This window comes from Salvelinus namaycush, chromosome 33 (genome assembly GCF_016432855.1).
Source record: "Salvelinus namaycush isolate Seneca chromosome 33, SaNama_1.0, whole genome shotgun sequence".
NCBI classification, from domain to species: domain Eukaryota; kingdom Metazoa; phylum Chordata; class Actinopteri; order Salmoniformes; family Salmonidae; genus Salvelinus; species Salvelinus namaycush.
In genome coordinates this window covers 34,763,478-34,781,838 of record NC_052339.1, presented here as the reverse complement: position 1 = coordinate 34,781,838, position 18,361 = coordinate 34,763,478, and the positions used below count along the sequence as shown (strand labels likewise).

The 18,361-nt window shown below is 45.1% G+C and overlaps 1 protein-coding gene across 1 annotated transcript; it reads right to left on the bottom strand.

Annotated features, from left to right (window-relative positions):
* Positions 1 to 4,622: 4,622 nt before the first annotated feature.
* On the bottom strand, positions 4,623 to 17,643 carry LOC120027762 (somatomedin-B and thrombospondin type-1 domain-containing protein-like). Its single transcript, XM_038972782.1, has 6 exons — positions 17,418 to 17,643; positions 10,812 to 10,887; positions 10,585 to 10,703; positions 9,809 to 9,884; positions 8,653 to 8,829; positions 4,623 to 4,740 (listed from the first exon to the last, which is right to left on the bottom strand). The coding sequence occupies exons 1-6, from the start codon at positions 17,641 to 17,643 to the stop codon at positions 4,623 to 4,625; spliced, it is 792 nt and encodes a 263-aa protein (XP_038828710.1).
* Positions 17,644 to 18,361: the final 718 nt, after the last annotated feature.

Sequence of the window (18,361 nt, the reverse complement as noted above, 5' to 3'; positions counted from 1 at the left end):
TCCTACTACACTACCACAGTATAAAATAACTGTAATAATAGACTACAGAAGACAAGGAGGCATTGTTGAAGTTTTAAATAAATACACTTTTGTGACAATGTATTTGGACAAAGTCCTCTCTGGGCTAGAGAAGGATCGGTGGGAAGAGGGCCCCACTGGCTCAAGTTAACTGAGCAATAGCATACATAGGGGAACTATGAAATCCATTGAATGTTTTGCCTGATTCCGTTATGTTTTTTTCCCCAAAAATATTTTCTCCTTTTAGTTTTTTCAGATTTTATTTTAATTGTTTTTAGGATTTTCGCTCTCAAACTTTATTATTTATTTTTAACATTTGATGTTCTATAGGACACGTCTTATTATTGTTGTGTGTAGTTACCCAGTGTGCACCAGCAGGAGACGGTTGTTTGGTTAGCAATGCTTCTGTAGCGCTCATGTGATTACAGAGTTTGCAAAACAAATTACCATTGAATTGATGCAAATAACCATGATATCTTTCTGCCAGGTAGCATAGGGTACTTTGTAGTTTACATTTTCATTTTGAGAAGGTTTTTTAGGATAGCCTTTCCATCTCTACCAAGAGACATCGTCATTAGCATCATCGTTAACGACTACACAAAGTAGAGACACACACAGACAGGGATAGTCCGTTGCTGTTTCAGAACGTTACAGGAAAGTAGGAATCGCTGACTGACTGAACTGACTACCCTAATTTGAATTAAAATGTCTAAACTACAGTTGTTGCGTGTGAAACCTGAAATAAGTTTTCACACGCAAAAATGTTTTAATTATAAACAGAAATACGTTTTCCCCGATTAGCCTACGTATCAGATTAATCTACTGTGTTGTTAGGGGTGTGACAACCTTGCTATACTCGTAATCGTACACGTACATTGTTAGTTGATACTCGGGATTGGAAAAACACGTGTTTTATTATGCCTAAATAGATAGCTTTCTCCCTGCAGGATTATAGTCCCAAAAAGTTGCAGATTAGGAGCAGCCTGGCAGACAAGTTTGGTATTTTATTAGGATCCCCATTAGCTGTTGCAAAAGCAGCAGCTACTCTTCCTGGGGGTCCACACAAAACATGAAACATAATACAGAACATCAATAGACAAGAACAGCTCAAGGACAGAACTACCTACGCTACAGTTCAAAAGTTTGGGGTCGCTTAGAAATGTCTTTGTTTTTGAAAGAAAAGCTCATTGTTTGTCCATTTAAAATAACATCAAATTGATCAGAAATACAGTGTAGACGTTGTTCATGTTGTAAATGACTGTTGTAGCTGGAAATGGCAGATTTTTTTATGGAATATCTACATCGGTGTACAGAGGCCATTATCAGCAACCATCACTCCTGTGTTCCAATGGCACGTTGTGTTAGCTAATCCAAGTTTATCATTTTAAAAGGCTAATTGATCATTAGAAAACCCTTTTGCAATTATGTTAGCACAGCTGAAAACTGTTGTTCTGATTAAAGAAGCAATAAAACTGGCCTTCTTTAGTCTAGTTGAGTATCTGGAGCATCAACATTTGTGGGTTCGATTACAGGCTCAAAATGGCCAGAAACAAATAACTTTCTTCTGAAACTCTTCAGTCTAGTCTTGTTCTGAGAAATGAAGGCTATTCCATGTGAGAAATTGCCAAGAACCTGAAGATCTCGTACAACGCTGTGTACAACTCCCTTCACAGAACAGCGCAAAATGGCATGAGAGGATCTGCAGAGAACAATGGGAGAAACTTCCCAAATACAGGTGTGCCAAGCTTGTAGCGTCATACTCAAGAAGACTCGAGCTGTAATCGCTGCCAAAAGTGCTTCAACAAAGTACTGAGTAAAGGGACTGAATACTTATGTAAATGTGATATTTCAGTTTAAATTGTTTTATACATTTGCTAAAATGTCTAAACCTGTTTTTGCTTTGTCATTATGAATTAAATGAATCATGTAACAATTAATTAAGTAGTAATCTGGGGCACCACGGGAAAAGTTTATTTAACGAGTTACCGTTTCCCGAATTAACTCAAAAATATCAGAATATCTCGATAAACCATCCATCATTTGCTCCTATTTCAGTCCCATTCTGAACGTCATAATATCCTATAAATCTGCATGAACCCAAGTCTCCGTGATGAATCAGCGATACACAAATTGTCATAATTATTTATTTACTAACTAATGAAATAATCGCACAGAAATACATCAACAAACACACACAGGATAGATTATACAGTGAGTATTAACATGATGCACTGAAAAGTCCCTAGTGGACTAACCCGATATTACGGCTTGTTACACAATGAAAAGGGGGGGGGGGACAGAGGAATTCAACTATCATACATCCAGTTGAAGTCGGAAGTTCACAAACACCTCAGCCAAATACATTTAAACTCAGTTTTTCACAATTCCTGACATTTAATCCTAGTAAAAATGCCCTGTCTTAGGTCAGTTAGGATCACCACTTTATTTTAAGAATGTGAAATGTCAGAATAATAGTAGAGAATGATTTATTTCAGCTTTTATTTCTTTCATCACATTCCCAGTGGGTTAGAAGTTTACATACACTCAATTAGTATTTGGTAGCATTGCCTTTAAATTGTTTAACTTGGGTCAAACGTTTTGGGTAGCCTTCCACAAGCTTCCCACAATAAGTTGGGTGAATTTTGTCCCATTCCTCCTGACAGAGCTGGTGTAACTGAGTCAGGTTTGTAGGCCTCCTTGCTCGGACACGCTTCATCAGTTCTGCCCACAAATTTTCTATGGGATTGAGGTCAGGGCTTTGTGATGCCCACTCCAATACCTTGACTTTGTTGTCCTGAAGCCATTTTGCTACAACTTTGGAAGTATGCTTGGGGTCATTGTCCATTTGTAAGAATGTTGAGGGAATTCATGTCATAATAGGGCCTTTCGAATGTTGAGGAAATGAATGTCACAATAGGGCCTTTAGAATGTTGAGGAAATGAATGTCACAATAGGGTCTTTAGAATGTTGAGAAAATCCAATGAGTTGGATGACAAAAAGAAATACAAAAATCTTAATAGTTAAAAAATATATCAAAAAGTTGTATACAACCAAATTAATCCAGACCGGTCTACGCGTTTTAAAGTTTGAATCACTTTTCTAGCTTAAGAGGAGTAGCGTTCCAAATGATAACTATAATGAGTAGGAAAAACACGACATGACCAGAAGTATGTGGACACCTGCTCGTCGAACATCTCATTCCAAAATCATGGGCATTAATATGGAGTTGGTCCCCACTTTGCTGTTATAACAGTCTCCACTCTTCTGGGAAGGCTTTCCACTAGATGTTGGAACATTGCTGCGGGGACTTGCTTCCATTCAGCCATAATAGAATATATGAGGTTGGGCACTGATGTTGGCCGATTAGGCCTGGCTCGCAGTCAACGTTCCAATTCATCCCAAAGGTTTTTGATGGGGTTGAGGTCAGGGCTCTGTGCAGGCCAGTCAAGTTCTTCCACAACGATCTCGACAAACCATTTCTGTATGAACCTAGCTTTGTGCATGAGGCATTGTCATGCTGAAACAGGAAAGGGCCTTCATCAAACTGTTGCCACAAAGTTGGAAGCACAGAATTGTCTAGAATGTCATTGTATGCTGTAGCGTCAAGATTTCCCTTCACTGGAACTAAGGGTCCGGAACCATGAAAACCAGCCCCAGACCATTATTCCTTCTCCACCAAACTTTACAGGTGTCACTATTCATTCGGGCAGGTAGCATTCTCCTGGCATCCGCCAAACCCAGATTCGTCCGTCGGACTGCAAGATGGTGAAGTGTGATTTATCACTCCAGAGAACGCGTTTCCACGGTTCCAGAGTCCAATGGCGGCGAGCTTTACACAACTCCAGGTGACGCTTGGCATTGTTCATTGTGATCTTAGGCTTGTGTGCAGCTGCTCGGCCATGGAAACCCATTTCATGAAGCTCCCGACGAACAGTTATTGTGCTGACGTTGCTTCCAGAGGCAGTTTGGAACTCAGTAGTGAGTGTTCCAACCGAAGACAAACAATTTTTACACGCACTCAGCGGTCCCTTTCTGTGAGCTTGTGTGGCCTACCACTTTGCGGTTGGGCCGTTGTTGCTCCTAGACATTTCCCCTTCACAATAACAGCACTTACAGTTGACCGGGTCAGCTCTAGCAGGGCAGACATTTGAAAACTGACTTGTTGGGAAGGTGGCATCGTATGACGGTGCCACGTTGAAAGTCACTGAGCTCTTTAGTATGGGTCATTCTACTGCCAATGTTTGTCCATGGAGATTGCATGGCAGTGTGCTCGATTTTATACACTTGTCAGCAACGGGTGTGGCTGAAATAGCCGAATCCACTCATTTGAAAGGTTATCCACACACTTTTGGCCATGTAGTGTATGTTGAAGATTTAAAGTGGGGACTCTTGCTTCGCAAGCCACACTAACTACCTGAAATGAGCCACGTACAGTTCCTCACATGGCAGCTCCTTGTCATTGTTGCTAGCTATTTGACCGTTCACGATCATGACACACTGCCTTCTTCCCCATCTATGGGCACACATCATGTTCGTGCCGTTGTCAGCCAACCTGTCTATATAATGAACAGGATGCCAGTTGGGACTGGGGGTTTGCTGTGTGTTTATATGAAGAGGAAGCTGTGGACGTGAGGACAGGAGCAGTGTGCTGTTCTCTGGACCTTCTTCCATGTTCCTCGACAGCGAGAGTTCCCCACAGCCTGCCAATGGAGCAGCTCCTCACTGCAACACACACAGGACGCAGGTTAGCCTTTTCTCAATATGGGGGCGCTGTTTTCACTTTGTAAAAATTCGTTCCCAAATTAAACTGCCTCATACTCAATTCTTGCTCGTACAATATGCATATTATTATTACTATTGGATAGAAAACACTCTCTAGTTTCTAAAACCGTTTGAATTATATCTGTGAGTAAAACAGAACTCAAGTTGGAGCAAACTTCCTGTCAGGAAGTGAGAAATCTGAAATCAGGCAATCTGTTCCAGGGTCAGTTTATTAATTTGCATGTATTCTATTGGTCGACATGCACTGCATACGCCTTCCCCTAGATGTCAGCAAGCAGTGAGAATTGGAATGGAGTTGCTAGGCAGATCTGAGGCCATATAAATGGTCTTGGAACGTGGGGTGCACTCTTTTCAACGTTCGCCATGACGCGAGACAGACCTCAGGATGGCATTCTGGAAAGCTCTCGTTATAGGCCTTAGATATATCCGGCTCTGATTTTATTCGATATAGGTGTTAAAAACGTCATAATGTAGTTATTTTAAACCGAGTTATATCATTTTATATCAGTATATTGCGATTTTCTGAATTTTCTTTGTGCTGCGCAATTGGAGTTGGACACGTCTGGGCCACATAGCTAATGTTTGCTGCTAATTCCTAAGCTGAAGACTACATTCTACAGCCGGAGCAACGATTATTCTGGACAAAGGACAACTTGCTCAAGATTCTGATGGAAGCTCATCAAAAAGTAAGAACTATTTATGATGTTAATTCGTTGTTCTGTTGAAAAATGTAAAACTACTATTCCGCCATTAATTTCGGTGCGGTCTCGCTTTAACGCACACTGTATGTCGTAGTAACGTTAATTTTAAAAATCTAACACAGCGGTTGCATTAAGAACTAATGTATCTTTCATTTGCTGTCCAACCTGTATTTTCTAGTCAAGTTTATGATTAGTTATTGATTAGATTAGGTGCCTCTCCCAAGATTTCTCCCGACATTTTCTTTGCAGCTTGGCTACTATTCTCATTGTATAACCACGATTTGTGCCGCTAAATATGCACATTTTCGAACAAACTCTATATGTATTGTGTAATATGATGTTATAGGACTGTCATCTGAAGAAGTAAGAGAAGGTTAGTGAAAAAATTAATATATTTTGCTGGTTTATTCGTTATCGCTATTGTTGGCTTGAATCAATGCTGTTGTGTGGTTGGCTATTGTAGTAAGCTAATATAATGCTATATTGTGTTTTCGCTGTAAAACACTTAAAAAATCTGAAATATTGGCTGGATTCACAAGATCTTTGTCTTTCATTTGCTGTACGCTGTGTATTTTTCATAAATGTTTTATGATGAGTATTTAGGTAATTCACGTTGCTCTCTGTAGTTATTCTAGTTGCTTTGGTGAGAGTTGTGATGGTGGCTGCAATGTAAAACTATGATTTATACCTGAAATATGCACATGTTTCGAACAAAACATATGCTATACAATAAATATGTTATCAGACTGTCATCTGATGAAGTTGTTTCTTGGTTAGTGACTATTTATATCTTTATTTGGTCGAATTTGTGATAGCTACCTATGCAGTAAAAAAATGGTGGGAAAAAAAAGTTGTGTCTTTTGCTATCGTGGTTAGCTAATAGAAATACATATTGTGTCTTCCCTGTAAAACATTTTAAAAATCAGAAATGATGGCTGGATTCACAAGATGTGTATCTTTCATCTGGTGTCTTGGACTTGTGATTTCATGATATTTAGATGCTAGTATTTACTTGTGGCGCTATGCTAGGCTATGCTAGTCAGCTTTTTTACTGATGAGGGTGCTCCCGGATCCGGGATTGTGTGCAAGTAGAAGTTAATATGGCTCACAGGCTGCCAATGGAGCAGCTCCCCACAGACCGTAGGTTAGTATGGCTCACAGCCTGCCAATGGAGCAGCTCCCCACAGACCGTAGGTTAGTATGGCTCACAGCCTGCCAATGGAGCAGCTCCCCACAGACCGTAGGTTAGTATGGCTCACAGGCTGCCAATGGAGCAGCTCCTCACAGACCGTAGGTTAGTATGGCTCACAGCCTGCCAATGGAGCAGCTCCCCACAGACCGTAGGTTAGTATGGCTCACAGGCTGCCAATGGAGCAGCTCCCCACAGACCGTAGGTTAGTATGGCTCACAGCCTGCCAATGGAGCAGCTCCCCACAGACCGTAGGTTAGTATGGCTCACAGCCTGCCAATGGAGCAGCTCCCCACAGACCGTAGGTTAGTATGGCTCACAGCCTGCCAATGGAGCAGCTCCCCACAGACCGTAGGTTAGTATGGCTCACAGCCTGCCAATGGAGCAGCTCCCCACAGACCGTAGGTTAGTATGGCTCACAGCCTGCCAATGGAGCAGCTCCCCACAGACCGTAGGTTAGTATGGCTCACAGCCTGCAAATGGAGCCGCTCCGCCCAGACCGTAGGTTAGTATGGCTCACAGCCTGCCAATGGAGCAGCTCCCCACAGACCGTAGGTTAGTATGGCTCACAGCCTGCCATTGGAGCAGCTCCCCACAGACCGTAGGTTAGTATGGCTCACAGCCTGCCAATGGAGCAGCTCCCCACAGACCGTAGGTTAGTATGGCTCACAGCCTGCCAATGGAGCAGCTCCCCACAGACCGTAGGTTAGTATGGCTCACAGCCTGCCAATGGAGCAGCTCCCCACAGACCGTAGGTTAGTATGGCTCACAGCCTGCCAATGGAGCAGCTCCCCACAGACCGTAGGTTAGTATGGCTCACAGCCTGCCAATGGAGCAGCTCCCCACAGACCGTAGGTTAGTATGGCTCACAGCCTGCCAATGGAGCAGCTCCCCACAGACCGTAGGTTAGTATGGCTCACAGCCTGCCAATGGAGCAGCTCCCCACAGACCGTAGGTTAGTATGGCTCACAGCCTGCCAATGGAGCAGCTCCCCACAGACCGTAGGTTAGTATGGCTCACAGCCTGCCAATGGAGCAGCTCCCCACAGACCGTAGGTTAGTATGGCTCACAGCCTGCCAATGGAGCAGCTCCCCACAGACCGTAGGTTAGTATGGCTCACAGCCTGCCAATGGAGCAGCTCCCCACAGACCGTAGGTTAGTATGGCTCACAGCCTGCCAATGGAGCAGCTCCCCACAGACCGTAGGTTAGTATGGCTCACAGCCTGCCAATGGAGCAGCTCCCCACAGACCGTAGGTTAGTATGGCTCACAGCCTGCCAATGGAGCAGCTCCCCACAGACCGTAGGTTAGTATGGCTCACAGCCTGCCAATGGAGCAGCTCCCCACAGACCGTAGGTTAGTATGGCTCACAGCCTGCCAATGGAGCAGCTCCCCACAGACCGTAGGTTAGTATGGCTCACAGCCTGCCAATGGAGCAGCTCCCCACAGACCGTAGGTTAGAAACCCTTGTTTCCATTTTCCCGCAGCGAAACTTTTCTCGATACTTGGGTCAGTACTTCCCACAAAGCTAATAGTAATGGATTGGTGGAGACAGACAGTGATACAGGAAGATACCTGGAAATACCACTGTTCTGAAAGGTCATTCTAACAGGTGAGGGAGGGGGTCACAAAGAGAACACTGTGATGATCACACAACTACCGTGCGTCCGTGTGTGAAACCTTTCTCGCGCGAACATGTTTTTTAAAAATGTTAAAACAGAAATGTTTTCGATTCAGCTTGTACTCCTGTGAAATCATTTTGAACGTGGATTTCTCATTTCCTCAATAATATGCCTTTTTACAATAACAAATCAACTTAGATCCTTTCCAGGGGCTTGGACATCAACGCTGCCTCACACTACACAATCTGCACTACATTGGGCCATTCTGGCTTGAACATTGCTTACTTTACTGTCTGTATAAGAACAAATGACTTTAAAATGATCCCTCCCGTGACCCGTACCTGTCGGATTCTTGCCCGTCTCCCTGGCAGCTGCCGCTATGGTTACGCACGGCGGGTGGTCGGCACGCCACACACACCACGTAACCCTCCCGTAGATACTGCATCCAGTGGGTGTGTGGTCGCTTCTCCACCCTACAGTGAGGAGTCAGAGACTCCATCTTATACTCCATACAGAACCTGACAGAGGGGACGGAGGAAGGGGACAGGCAGAGGGTTTTGAAATATCATATGTGACATTTCACACTATAACTTCGTCCCAAATGGCACTAGATTTGACCAGGGCCCATAGGTAACAAGGTGCCATTTTGAGACGCAGACAAAGTTATTTCATTGAATAGTGATGGCTTGAATTAAAGGGGTGCCCGAGGCGGGGGGTGCTGACTGGACCTTCACATAATAAGCCAAGACCTCCCCCATAAGTGTTGACATACTGGTAGGTCTGCAGTAAATGGATATCAACTTTGATCTAGTGCACTATATATAGTCCCAAAGGATCAATGGGTATGTGTAATAGGAATTTTCCTAGGTTGGGTCATCAGTATGATTGGGTCCCTAATGGCACCCTATTCCCTACGTAGTGCACTACTTGGGACCACACGTCATGGGCCCTGGTCAAAAGTAGTGCACTATGTAGGGAATAGGGTTCTATAGGGCCCTGGTCTAAAGTAGTGCACTATATAGGGAATAGGGTTCTATTTGGGATGCGGCCTGGGTGTGTCTGTGGTTGCTGTGCGTTCAGAGCACCTTGGCCTTTGTTATCCACATCCTTTGTACATGTGACGTTATTCATGTTTCATAGCTGCTAAATACTAGTGTTATATTTCAAAGGGTTTCGTTTAGGATCTTAAATCTGCCGCCAGGGGTGTGTGTGTGTGTGTGTGTGTGTGTGTGTGTGTGTGTGTGTGTGTGTGTGTGTGTGTGTGTGTGTGTGTGTGTGTGTGTGTGTGTGTGTGTGTCAGCTTCATATCCAGGTGGGTAAACACTGTTGTTCCTGTATATGATGGGTACGAGGGCAAAAGCTTATGTTTCCACTCGGAAAAACGGTGGAAACCTTTTGAACTAAACAGTAGGCAGGTGGAATCAAAAAAAGAGCATTATAAGACTTGATATAAGTGTTCATAACACTAAGTATCTAAGTATTCATGACGCAGCATACCCAGGGTCCAGAGGTGTGATGTCATGCTGTCTTCTTCCTTTACCAAACAGATCCATGGTGGTGATGAAACCTGGACCTGGAGAGAGACCATGTCAACACCACAACTAGACCCTCACAGTCCCCATGTCATAACCACAACTAGACCCTCACAGTCCCCATGTCATAACCACAACTAGACCCTCACAGTCCCCATGTCAACACCACAACTAGACCCTCACAGTCCCCATGTCATAACCACAACTAGACCCTCACAGTCCCCATGTCATAACCACAGCTAGACCCTCACAGTCCCCATGTCATAACCACAACTAGACCATCACAGTCCCCATGTCAACACCACAAGTAGACCCTCACAGTCCCCATGTCAACACCACAACTAGACCCTCACAGTCCCCATGTCAACACCACAACTAGGCCCTCACAGTCCCCATGTCAACACCACAACTAGACCCTCACAGTCCCCATGTCAACACCACAACTAGACCCTCACAGTCCCCATGTCATAACCACAACTAGGCCCTCACAGTCCCCATGTCAACACCACAACTAGACCCTCACAGTCCCCATGTCAACACCACAACTAGACCCTCACAGTGCCCATGTCATAACCACAACTAGACCCTCACAGTCCCCATGTCAACACCACAACTAGACCCTCACAGTCCCCATGTGTGTGTGTGTGTGTGTGTGTGTGTGTGTGTGTGTGTGTGTGTGTGTGTGTGTGTGTGTGTGTGTGTGTGTGTGTGTGTGTGTGTGTGTGTGTGTGTGTGTGTTACCAGTATTCTGAGTGCAGACCTCTCCCTGGTGTGACTGGTAGTCCATGCAGCCTGCCTGCTCCTCCAGACTGGGACAGGGCTCTCCATTGTTCTTGGGCTCCTGCACAATGTGGCGCTGCCTTGAAAGATTGATGGATTTTGGGTAAAAAAATAAATAATAATTGTATCCTTTAAAACATTTCAAAATGAAGACAAAACCACACTAACACATAAAACACAGGAATCACCTGTTCCTCATGGACCGCTGGCAGGGCTGGGCACAACCGCTCCAGTGACTCCACTCGGTCACCACACACGACTGGGCTGGACAAAGAGACAACATAGACACACTGGTCACTCCCCAATGATGCCCTATTCCCTATGTAGTGCACTACTTTAGACCAGGACCCTATGGCACCCTATTCCCTATGTAGTGCACTACTTTAGACCAGGACCCTATGGCACCCTATTCCCTATGTAGTGCACTACTTTAGACCAGGACCCTATGGCACCCTATTCCCTATGTAGTGCACTACTTTAGACCAGGACCCTATGGCACCCTATTCCCTATGTAGTGCACTACTTTAGACCAGGACCCTATGGCACCCTATTCCCTATGTAGTGCACTACTTTAGACCAGGACCCTATGGCACCCTATTCCCTATGTAGTGCACTACTTTAGACCAGGACCCTATGGCACCCTATTCCCTATGTAGTGCACTACTTTAGACCACTCCTTCTTCACTCCTGGATCTGCAGATTGGCTGGGTGTGCAGCAGTGGAGGCTCCTCAGAGAAGGAAGGAGAGGACCATCCTCCTCAGTGAATTTCATACAAATAAAAATAGTAAAACATTTAAAATATTATCCTTTTTAGATAGAATTATACTAAATATAATCACGTCACCAAATAACTGATTAAAACACACTGTTTTGCAATGAAGGTCTACAGTAGCCTCAACAGCACTCTGTAGGGTAGCACCATGGTGCAGCCGGAGGACAGCTAGCTTCCGTCCTCCTCTGTGTACATTGACTTCAATACAAAACCTAGGAGGCTCATGGTTCTCACTCACTTCCATAGACTTACACAGTAATTATGACAACTTCCGGAAGACGTCCTCCAACCTATCAGAGCTCTTGTAGCATGAACTGACATGTTGCCCACCCAATCAAAGGATCAGATAATAAATCTATTACTGAAAGCATAAGCTACAGCTAGCTAGCACTGCAGTGCATAAAATGTAGTGAGTAGTTGACTCAAAGATAGAGAAAGACAATAGTTGAACAGTTTTGAACAAACTTACTAAACTATCCCTGTTTGACGACCAGGGGTCTATAACTGACTAAACTATCCCTGTTTGACGAACAGGGGTCTATAACTGACTAAACTATCCCTGTTTGACGACCAGGGGTTTATAACTCACTAAACTATCCCTGTTTGACGACCAGGGGTCTATAACTGACTAAACTATCCCTGTTTGACGACCAGGGGTCTATAACTTACTAAACTATCCCTGTTTGACGACCAGGGGTCTATAACTTACTAAACTATCCCTGTTTGACGACCAGGGGTCTATAACTGACTAAACTATCCCTGTTTGACGACCAGGGGTCTATAACTTACTAAACTATACTCATAAGACTGAAGAATGTAAACCAGGGGTGTATAACTTACCAAACTATACTCATAAGACTGAAGAATGTAAACCAGGGGTGTGTAACTTACCAAACTATACTCATAAGACTGAAGAATGTAAACCAGGGGTGTGTAACTTACCAAACTATACTCATAAGACTGAAGAATGTAAACCAGGGGTGTGTACAGTAAGCTCATCCAACTGCTCAATATTCTAGAAATGACACTCAATCAATGAGAGAATGAATTGTGTGAGTCACAAATGGCACCCTGTTCCCTGTGTAGTGCACTACTTTTGACCAGAGGATTCGTGTTCTGTACAGCGTTGAGTGGTCTAAATGTAACTAAGGCTGATTCCAGTCCATGACCCATTTAGTCCGTTCTCTTTTCAATGCTCTCCTCACGCTCGCTGAGTACTGGGTCTTTGATGTAGGCCATGCGTGTGTGTGTGTGTGTGTGTGTGTGTGTGTGTGTGTGTGTGTGTGTGTGTGTGTGTGTGTGTGTGTGTGTGTGTGTGTGTGTGTGTGTGTGTGTGTGTGTGTGTATCAGGTACACTCAGCTTGTCTGACTCGACTCCTACAGTACATGCTGTTTGTAAATGTATAACGAATGTGTCCCAAATGGAACCCTTATAAGTGCACTACTTTTGACCGGGACCCATAGGGACATGGTTAAAAGTAGTGCACAACATAGGGAATATGGTGCCATTTGCGATGCAAACACTCTCTGGCCAAGTACAGTACATTAACTATTAGAGGACAGAGGTGAAGCGTAAATGGTAAGTGGGATTAGAGTTAACGTCTGTAGTGTCCGAACGGTTTGATCTACAGAAAGGGGAGGGGAGATTCTCACAAACATATTGGTGTTTTCCTGTTTTGCTCTACGACCCCTACAAGAGTCCCGGGACCCGTCTGTTTGCTCTACGACCCCTACAAGAGTCCCGGGACCTGTCTGTTTGCTCTACGACCCCTACAAGAGTCCCGGGACCCGTCTGTTTGCTCTACGACCCCTACAAGAGTCACGGGACCCGTCTGTTTGCTCTACGACCCCTACAAGAGTCCCGGGACCCGTCTGTTTGCTCTACGACCCCTACAAGAGTCACGGGACCCGTCTGTTTGCTCTACGACCCCTACAAGAGTCCCGGGACCCATCTGTTTGCTCTACGACCCTTACAAGAGTCACGGGACCCGTCTGTTTGCTCTACGACCCCTACAAGAGTCACGGGACCCGTCTGTTTGCTCTACGACCCCTACAAGAGTCCCGGGACCCGTCTGTTTGCTCTACGACCCCTACAAGAGTCCCGGGACCCGTCTGTTTGCTCTACGACCCCTACAAGAGTCCCGGGACCCGTCTGTTTGCTCTACGACCCCTACAAGAGTCACGGGACCCGTCTGTTTGCTCTACGACCCCTACAAGAGTCCCGGGACCCGTCTGTTTGCTCTACGACCCCTACAAGAGTCCCAGGACCCGTCTGTTTGCTCTACGACCCCTACAAGAGCCCCGGGACCCGTGACTGGAAGTATAAAGGTAGTTTTGTGCCTTACCCCCAAAAAAGGGCTGAAATATGTGCAAAAGAAAAAGTATAATATATACACCTACTGATTCAAGGGTTTTTCTTTATTTTTACTATTTTCTACATTGTAGAATAATAGTGAAGACATGAAAACTATGAAATAACACATATGGAATCATGTAGTAACCAAAAAAGTGTTAAAAAAATAAAAACATTTTAAATAATTTAGATTCTTCAAAGTAGCCAAACTTTGCCTTCATGACAGTTTTGCACACTCTTGGCATTCTCTCAACCACCTTCACCTGGAATGTTTTTCTAACAGTCTTGAAGGAGTTCCCACATATGCTGAACACTTGTTGGCTGCTTTTCCTTCACTCTGCGGTCCAACTCAACCCAAACCATCTCAATTGGGTTGAGGTCGGGTGATTGTGGAGGCCAGGTCATCTGATGCAGCACCCCATCACTCTCCTTGGTCAAATAGCCCTTACACAGTCTTGAGGTGTGTTGGGTCATTGTCCTGTTGAACAACAAATTAGTCCCACTAAGCACAAAACAGATGGGATGGCGTATCGGTGCAGAATGCTGTGGTAGCCATGCTGGTTAAGTGTGCCTTGAATTCTAAATAAATCACTGACAGTGTCACCAGCAAAGCACCCCCACCCCATCACACCTTCTCCTCCATGCTTCACGGTGGGAACCACACATACAGAGATCATCCGTTCACCTAAGATGGTTGAAACCAAAAATCTCAAATTTGGACTCATCAGACTAAAGTACACATTTCCACCGGTCTAATGACCATTGCTCGTGTTTCTTGGCCCAAGCAAGTCTCTTCTTATTATTGGTGTCCTTTAGTAGTGGTTTCTTTGCAGCAATTCGACCATGAAGGCCTGATTCACTCAGTCTCCCCTGAACAGTTGATGTTGAGATGTGTCTGTTACTAGAACTCTGTGAAGCATTTATTTGGGCTGCAATTTCTGAGGCTGGTAAGACCCAGGTAACTCTGGGTCTTCCTTTCCTGTGGCGGTCCTCATGAGAACCAGTTTCATCATAGCGCTTGATGGTGTTTGCGACTGCACTTAAAGAAACTTTCAAAGTTCTTGAAATGTTCCGTATTGACTGACCTTCATGTCTTAAAGTAATGATGGACTGTCATTTCTCTTTGCTTATTTGAGCTGTTCTTGCCATAATATGGACTTGGTCTTTTACCAAATAGGGCTATCTTTTGTATACCATCCCTACCTTGTCACAACACAACTGATTGGCTCAAACACATTAAGAAGGAAAGAAATTCTACAAATGTACTTTTGACAAGGCACACTTGTTAATTGAAATGCATTCCAGGTGACTACCTCATGAAGCTGGTTGAGAGAATGCCAAGAGTGTGCAGCGCTGTCATCAAGGCAAAGGGTGGCTACTTTGAAGTATCTCAAATATAAAATAGATTTTTATTTGTTTAACACTTTTTTGGGTTACTACATGATTCCATATGTGTTATTTCATAGTTTTGATGTCGTCACTATTATTCTACAATGTAGAAAATTGTCAAAATAAAGAAAAACCCTTGAATGAGTAGTTGTGTCCAAACTTTTGACTGGTACTGAATATATAAATACTGTATATATAAATACTGCATATATAAATACTGTATATATAAATACTGCATATATAAATACTGCATATATAAATACTGTATATATAAATACTGCATATATAAATACTGCATATATAAATACTGTATATATAAATACTGTATATATAAATACTGCATATATAAATACTGTATATGTAAATACTGCATATATAAATACTGTATATATAAATACTGCATATATAAATACTGTATATATAAATACTGTATATATAAATACTGTATATATAAATACTGCATATATAAATACTGTATATATAAATACTGTATATATAAATACTGCATATATAAATACTGTATATATAAATACTGCATATATAAATACTGCATATATAAATACTGTATATATAAATACTGTATATATAAATACTGCATATATACGCAATTTCCTGAGCTTTCTTATCTCTCCGACATAAAGGACAGACACTTCAAAACCTTGTATCTTATGATGTCTTTTTTGCCATTTATGAATGTTTTATTCAATGCGTTTCTCTGGGCTATAGTAGTAAAGGTCAAATTCAATATTTTATCACATTTGTATATATTTTTTTGTACCTAAAGGGGCCCTAAAGTTCTAAATCAGACTTAGACGTACAGTGGTTACATAGGGAATAGGGTGCCATTTGGGACATAATGACAACAATTACTACTGTCCTGACCCCATCCCCTCCGTACCTGTCCTGACCCCATCCCCTCCTTACCTGTCCTGACCCCATCCCCTCCTTACCTGTCCTGACCCCATCCCCTCCTGACCTGTCCTGACCCCATCCCCTCCTGACCTGTCCTGACCCCATCCCCTCCTTACCTGTCCTGACCCCATCCATCCATCCTCCTGACCTGTCCTGACCCCATCCCCTCCGTACCTGTCCTGACCCCATCCCCTCCTTACCTGTCCTGACCCCATCCATCCTCCTTACCTGTCCTGACCCCATCCATCCTCCTTACCTGTCCTGACCCCATCCCCTCCTTACCTGTCCTGACCCCATCCATCCTCCTGACCCCATCCATCCTCCTGACCTATCCTGACCCCATCCATCCTCCTGACCTGTCCTGACCCCATCCATCCTCCTGACCTGTCCTGACCCCATCCATCCTCCTGACCCCATCCATCCTCCTGACCTATCCTGACCCCATCCATCCTCCTGACCTGTCCTGACCCCATCCATCCTCCTGACCTGTCCTGACCCCATCCATCCTCCTGACCCCATCCATCCTCCTGACCTGTCCTGACCCCATCCATCCTCCTTACCTGTCCTGATCCCATCCATCCTCCTGACCTGTCCTGACCCCATCCATCCTCCTTACCTGTCCTGACCCCATCCATCCTCCTGACCTGTCCTGACCCCATCCATCCTCCTGACCTGTCCTGACCCCATCCATCCTCCTTACCTGTCCTGACCCCATCCATCCTCCTGACCTGTCCTGACCCCATCCATCCTCCTGACCTGTCCTGACCCCGTCCATCCTCCTGACCTGTCCTGACCCCATCCATCCTCCTGACCTGTCCTGGCCCCATCCATCCTCCTGACCTGTCCTGACCCCATCCATCCTCCTGACCTGTCCTGACCCCATCCATCCTCCTTACCTGTCCTGACCCCATCCATCCTCCTGACCTGTCCTGACCCCATCCATCCTCCTTACCTGTCCTGACCCCATCCATCCTCCTGACCTGTCCTGACCCCATCCATCCTCCTGACCCCATCCATCCTCCTTACCTGTCCTGACCCCATCCATCCTCCTTACCTGTCCTGACCCCATCCATCCTCCTGACCTGTCCTGACCCCATCCATCCTCCTGACCTGTCCTGACCCCATCCATCCTCCTGACCCCATCCATCCTCCTGACCTGTCCTGACCCCATCCATCCTCCTGACCTGTCCTGACCCCATCCATCCTCCTGACCCCATCCATCCTCCTTACCTGTCCTGACCCCATCCATCCTCCTTACCTGTCCTGACCCCATCCATCCTCCTGACCTGTCCTGACCCCATCCATCCTCCTGACCTGTCCTGACCCCATCCATCCTCCTGACCTGTCCTGATCCCATACGTCCTTACCTGGGCACTCGGTGGGGTAGTCATAGCAACAGTCTTTGGTCCTGAAGCAGCCCTCGTCGCAGTAGCAGGCTCTGTATACCCGGTCCATCCTCCAGTCTGCCGTTACACAGGTGATGTCAGAACCCCCGCAGCACTTCCCAGCACACCCCCCTTCCACCAAGATGTGGTACAATCCCAGCACGACAGCGGCCACCAGCAACAACACATAAGCCACCGACGATGCCATCGTCAGCACAGAAATACGGGGGGATTCCCCAAGAGGTCAATATCGTCTCGACAAAATTAGGACGTGTGCGTGTCGTCTCCTCGGTGTGTGTGCATCCTTTCCACAGTGTGTGTGTGTGTGTGTGTGTGTGTGTGTGTGTGTGTGTGTGTGTGTGTGTGTGTGTGTGTGTGTGTGTGTTCGTCTACTAGTGTGTTTTCCCTCTCAGATCGCAGCTCTCCCACACTGTCAATGTGAAAAGGACATGGAGGGCACGACACACAAGCTATCAGTCTTCACCAGACCAGCACCAGACCAGTGAAACCCAGTCCAGCCCCAGCCCGAACCGAATCAGTTCAGCCAAGCCCACTCCAGCCCCAGCATGAACCAAGCCCAGTCTTGTTCAGTTCATCCAAGCCCACTCCAGCCCCAGCATGAACCAAGCCCAGTCTTGTTCAGTTCATCCAAGCTCAGTTCAGTTCAGTCCTGACTGAAAATTGTGACCTGAAATTCATGCGTCCACAGCGCTTCTGTCTACTAGCAGCAGGTTGAGCTCCAAGCACACACACAGTAATACACACACACACACACAGTAATACACACACACACACACAGTAATACACACACACACACACACACAGTAATACACACACACACACACACACAGTAATACACACACACACACACACAGTAATACACACACACACAGGTCACAGTAATACACACACACACACACACACAG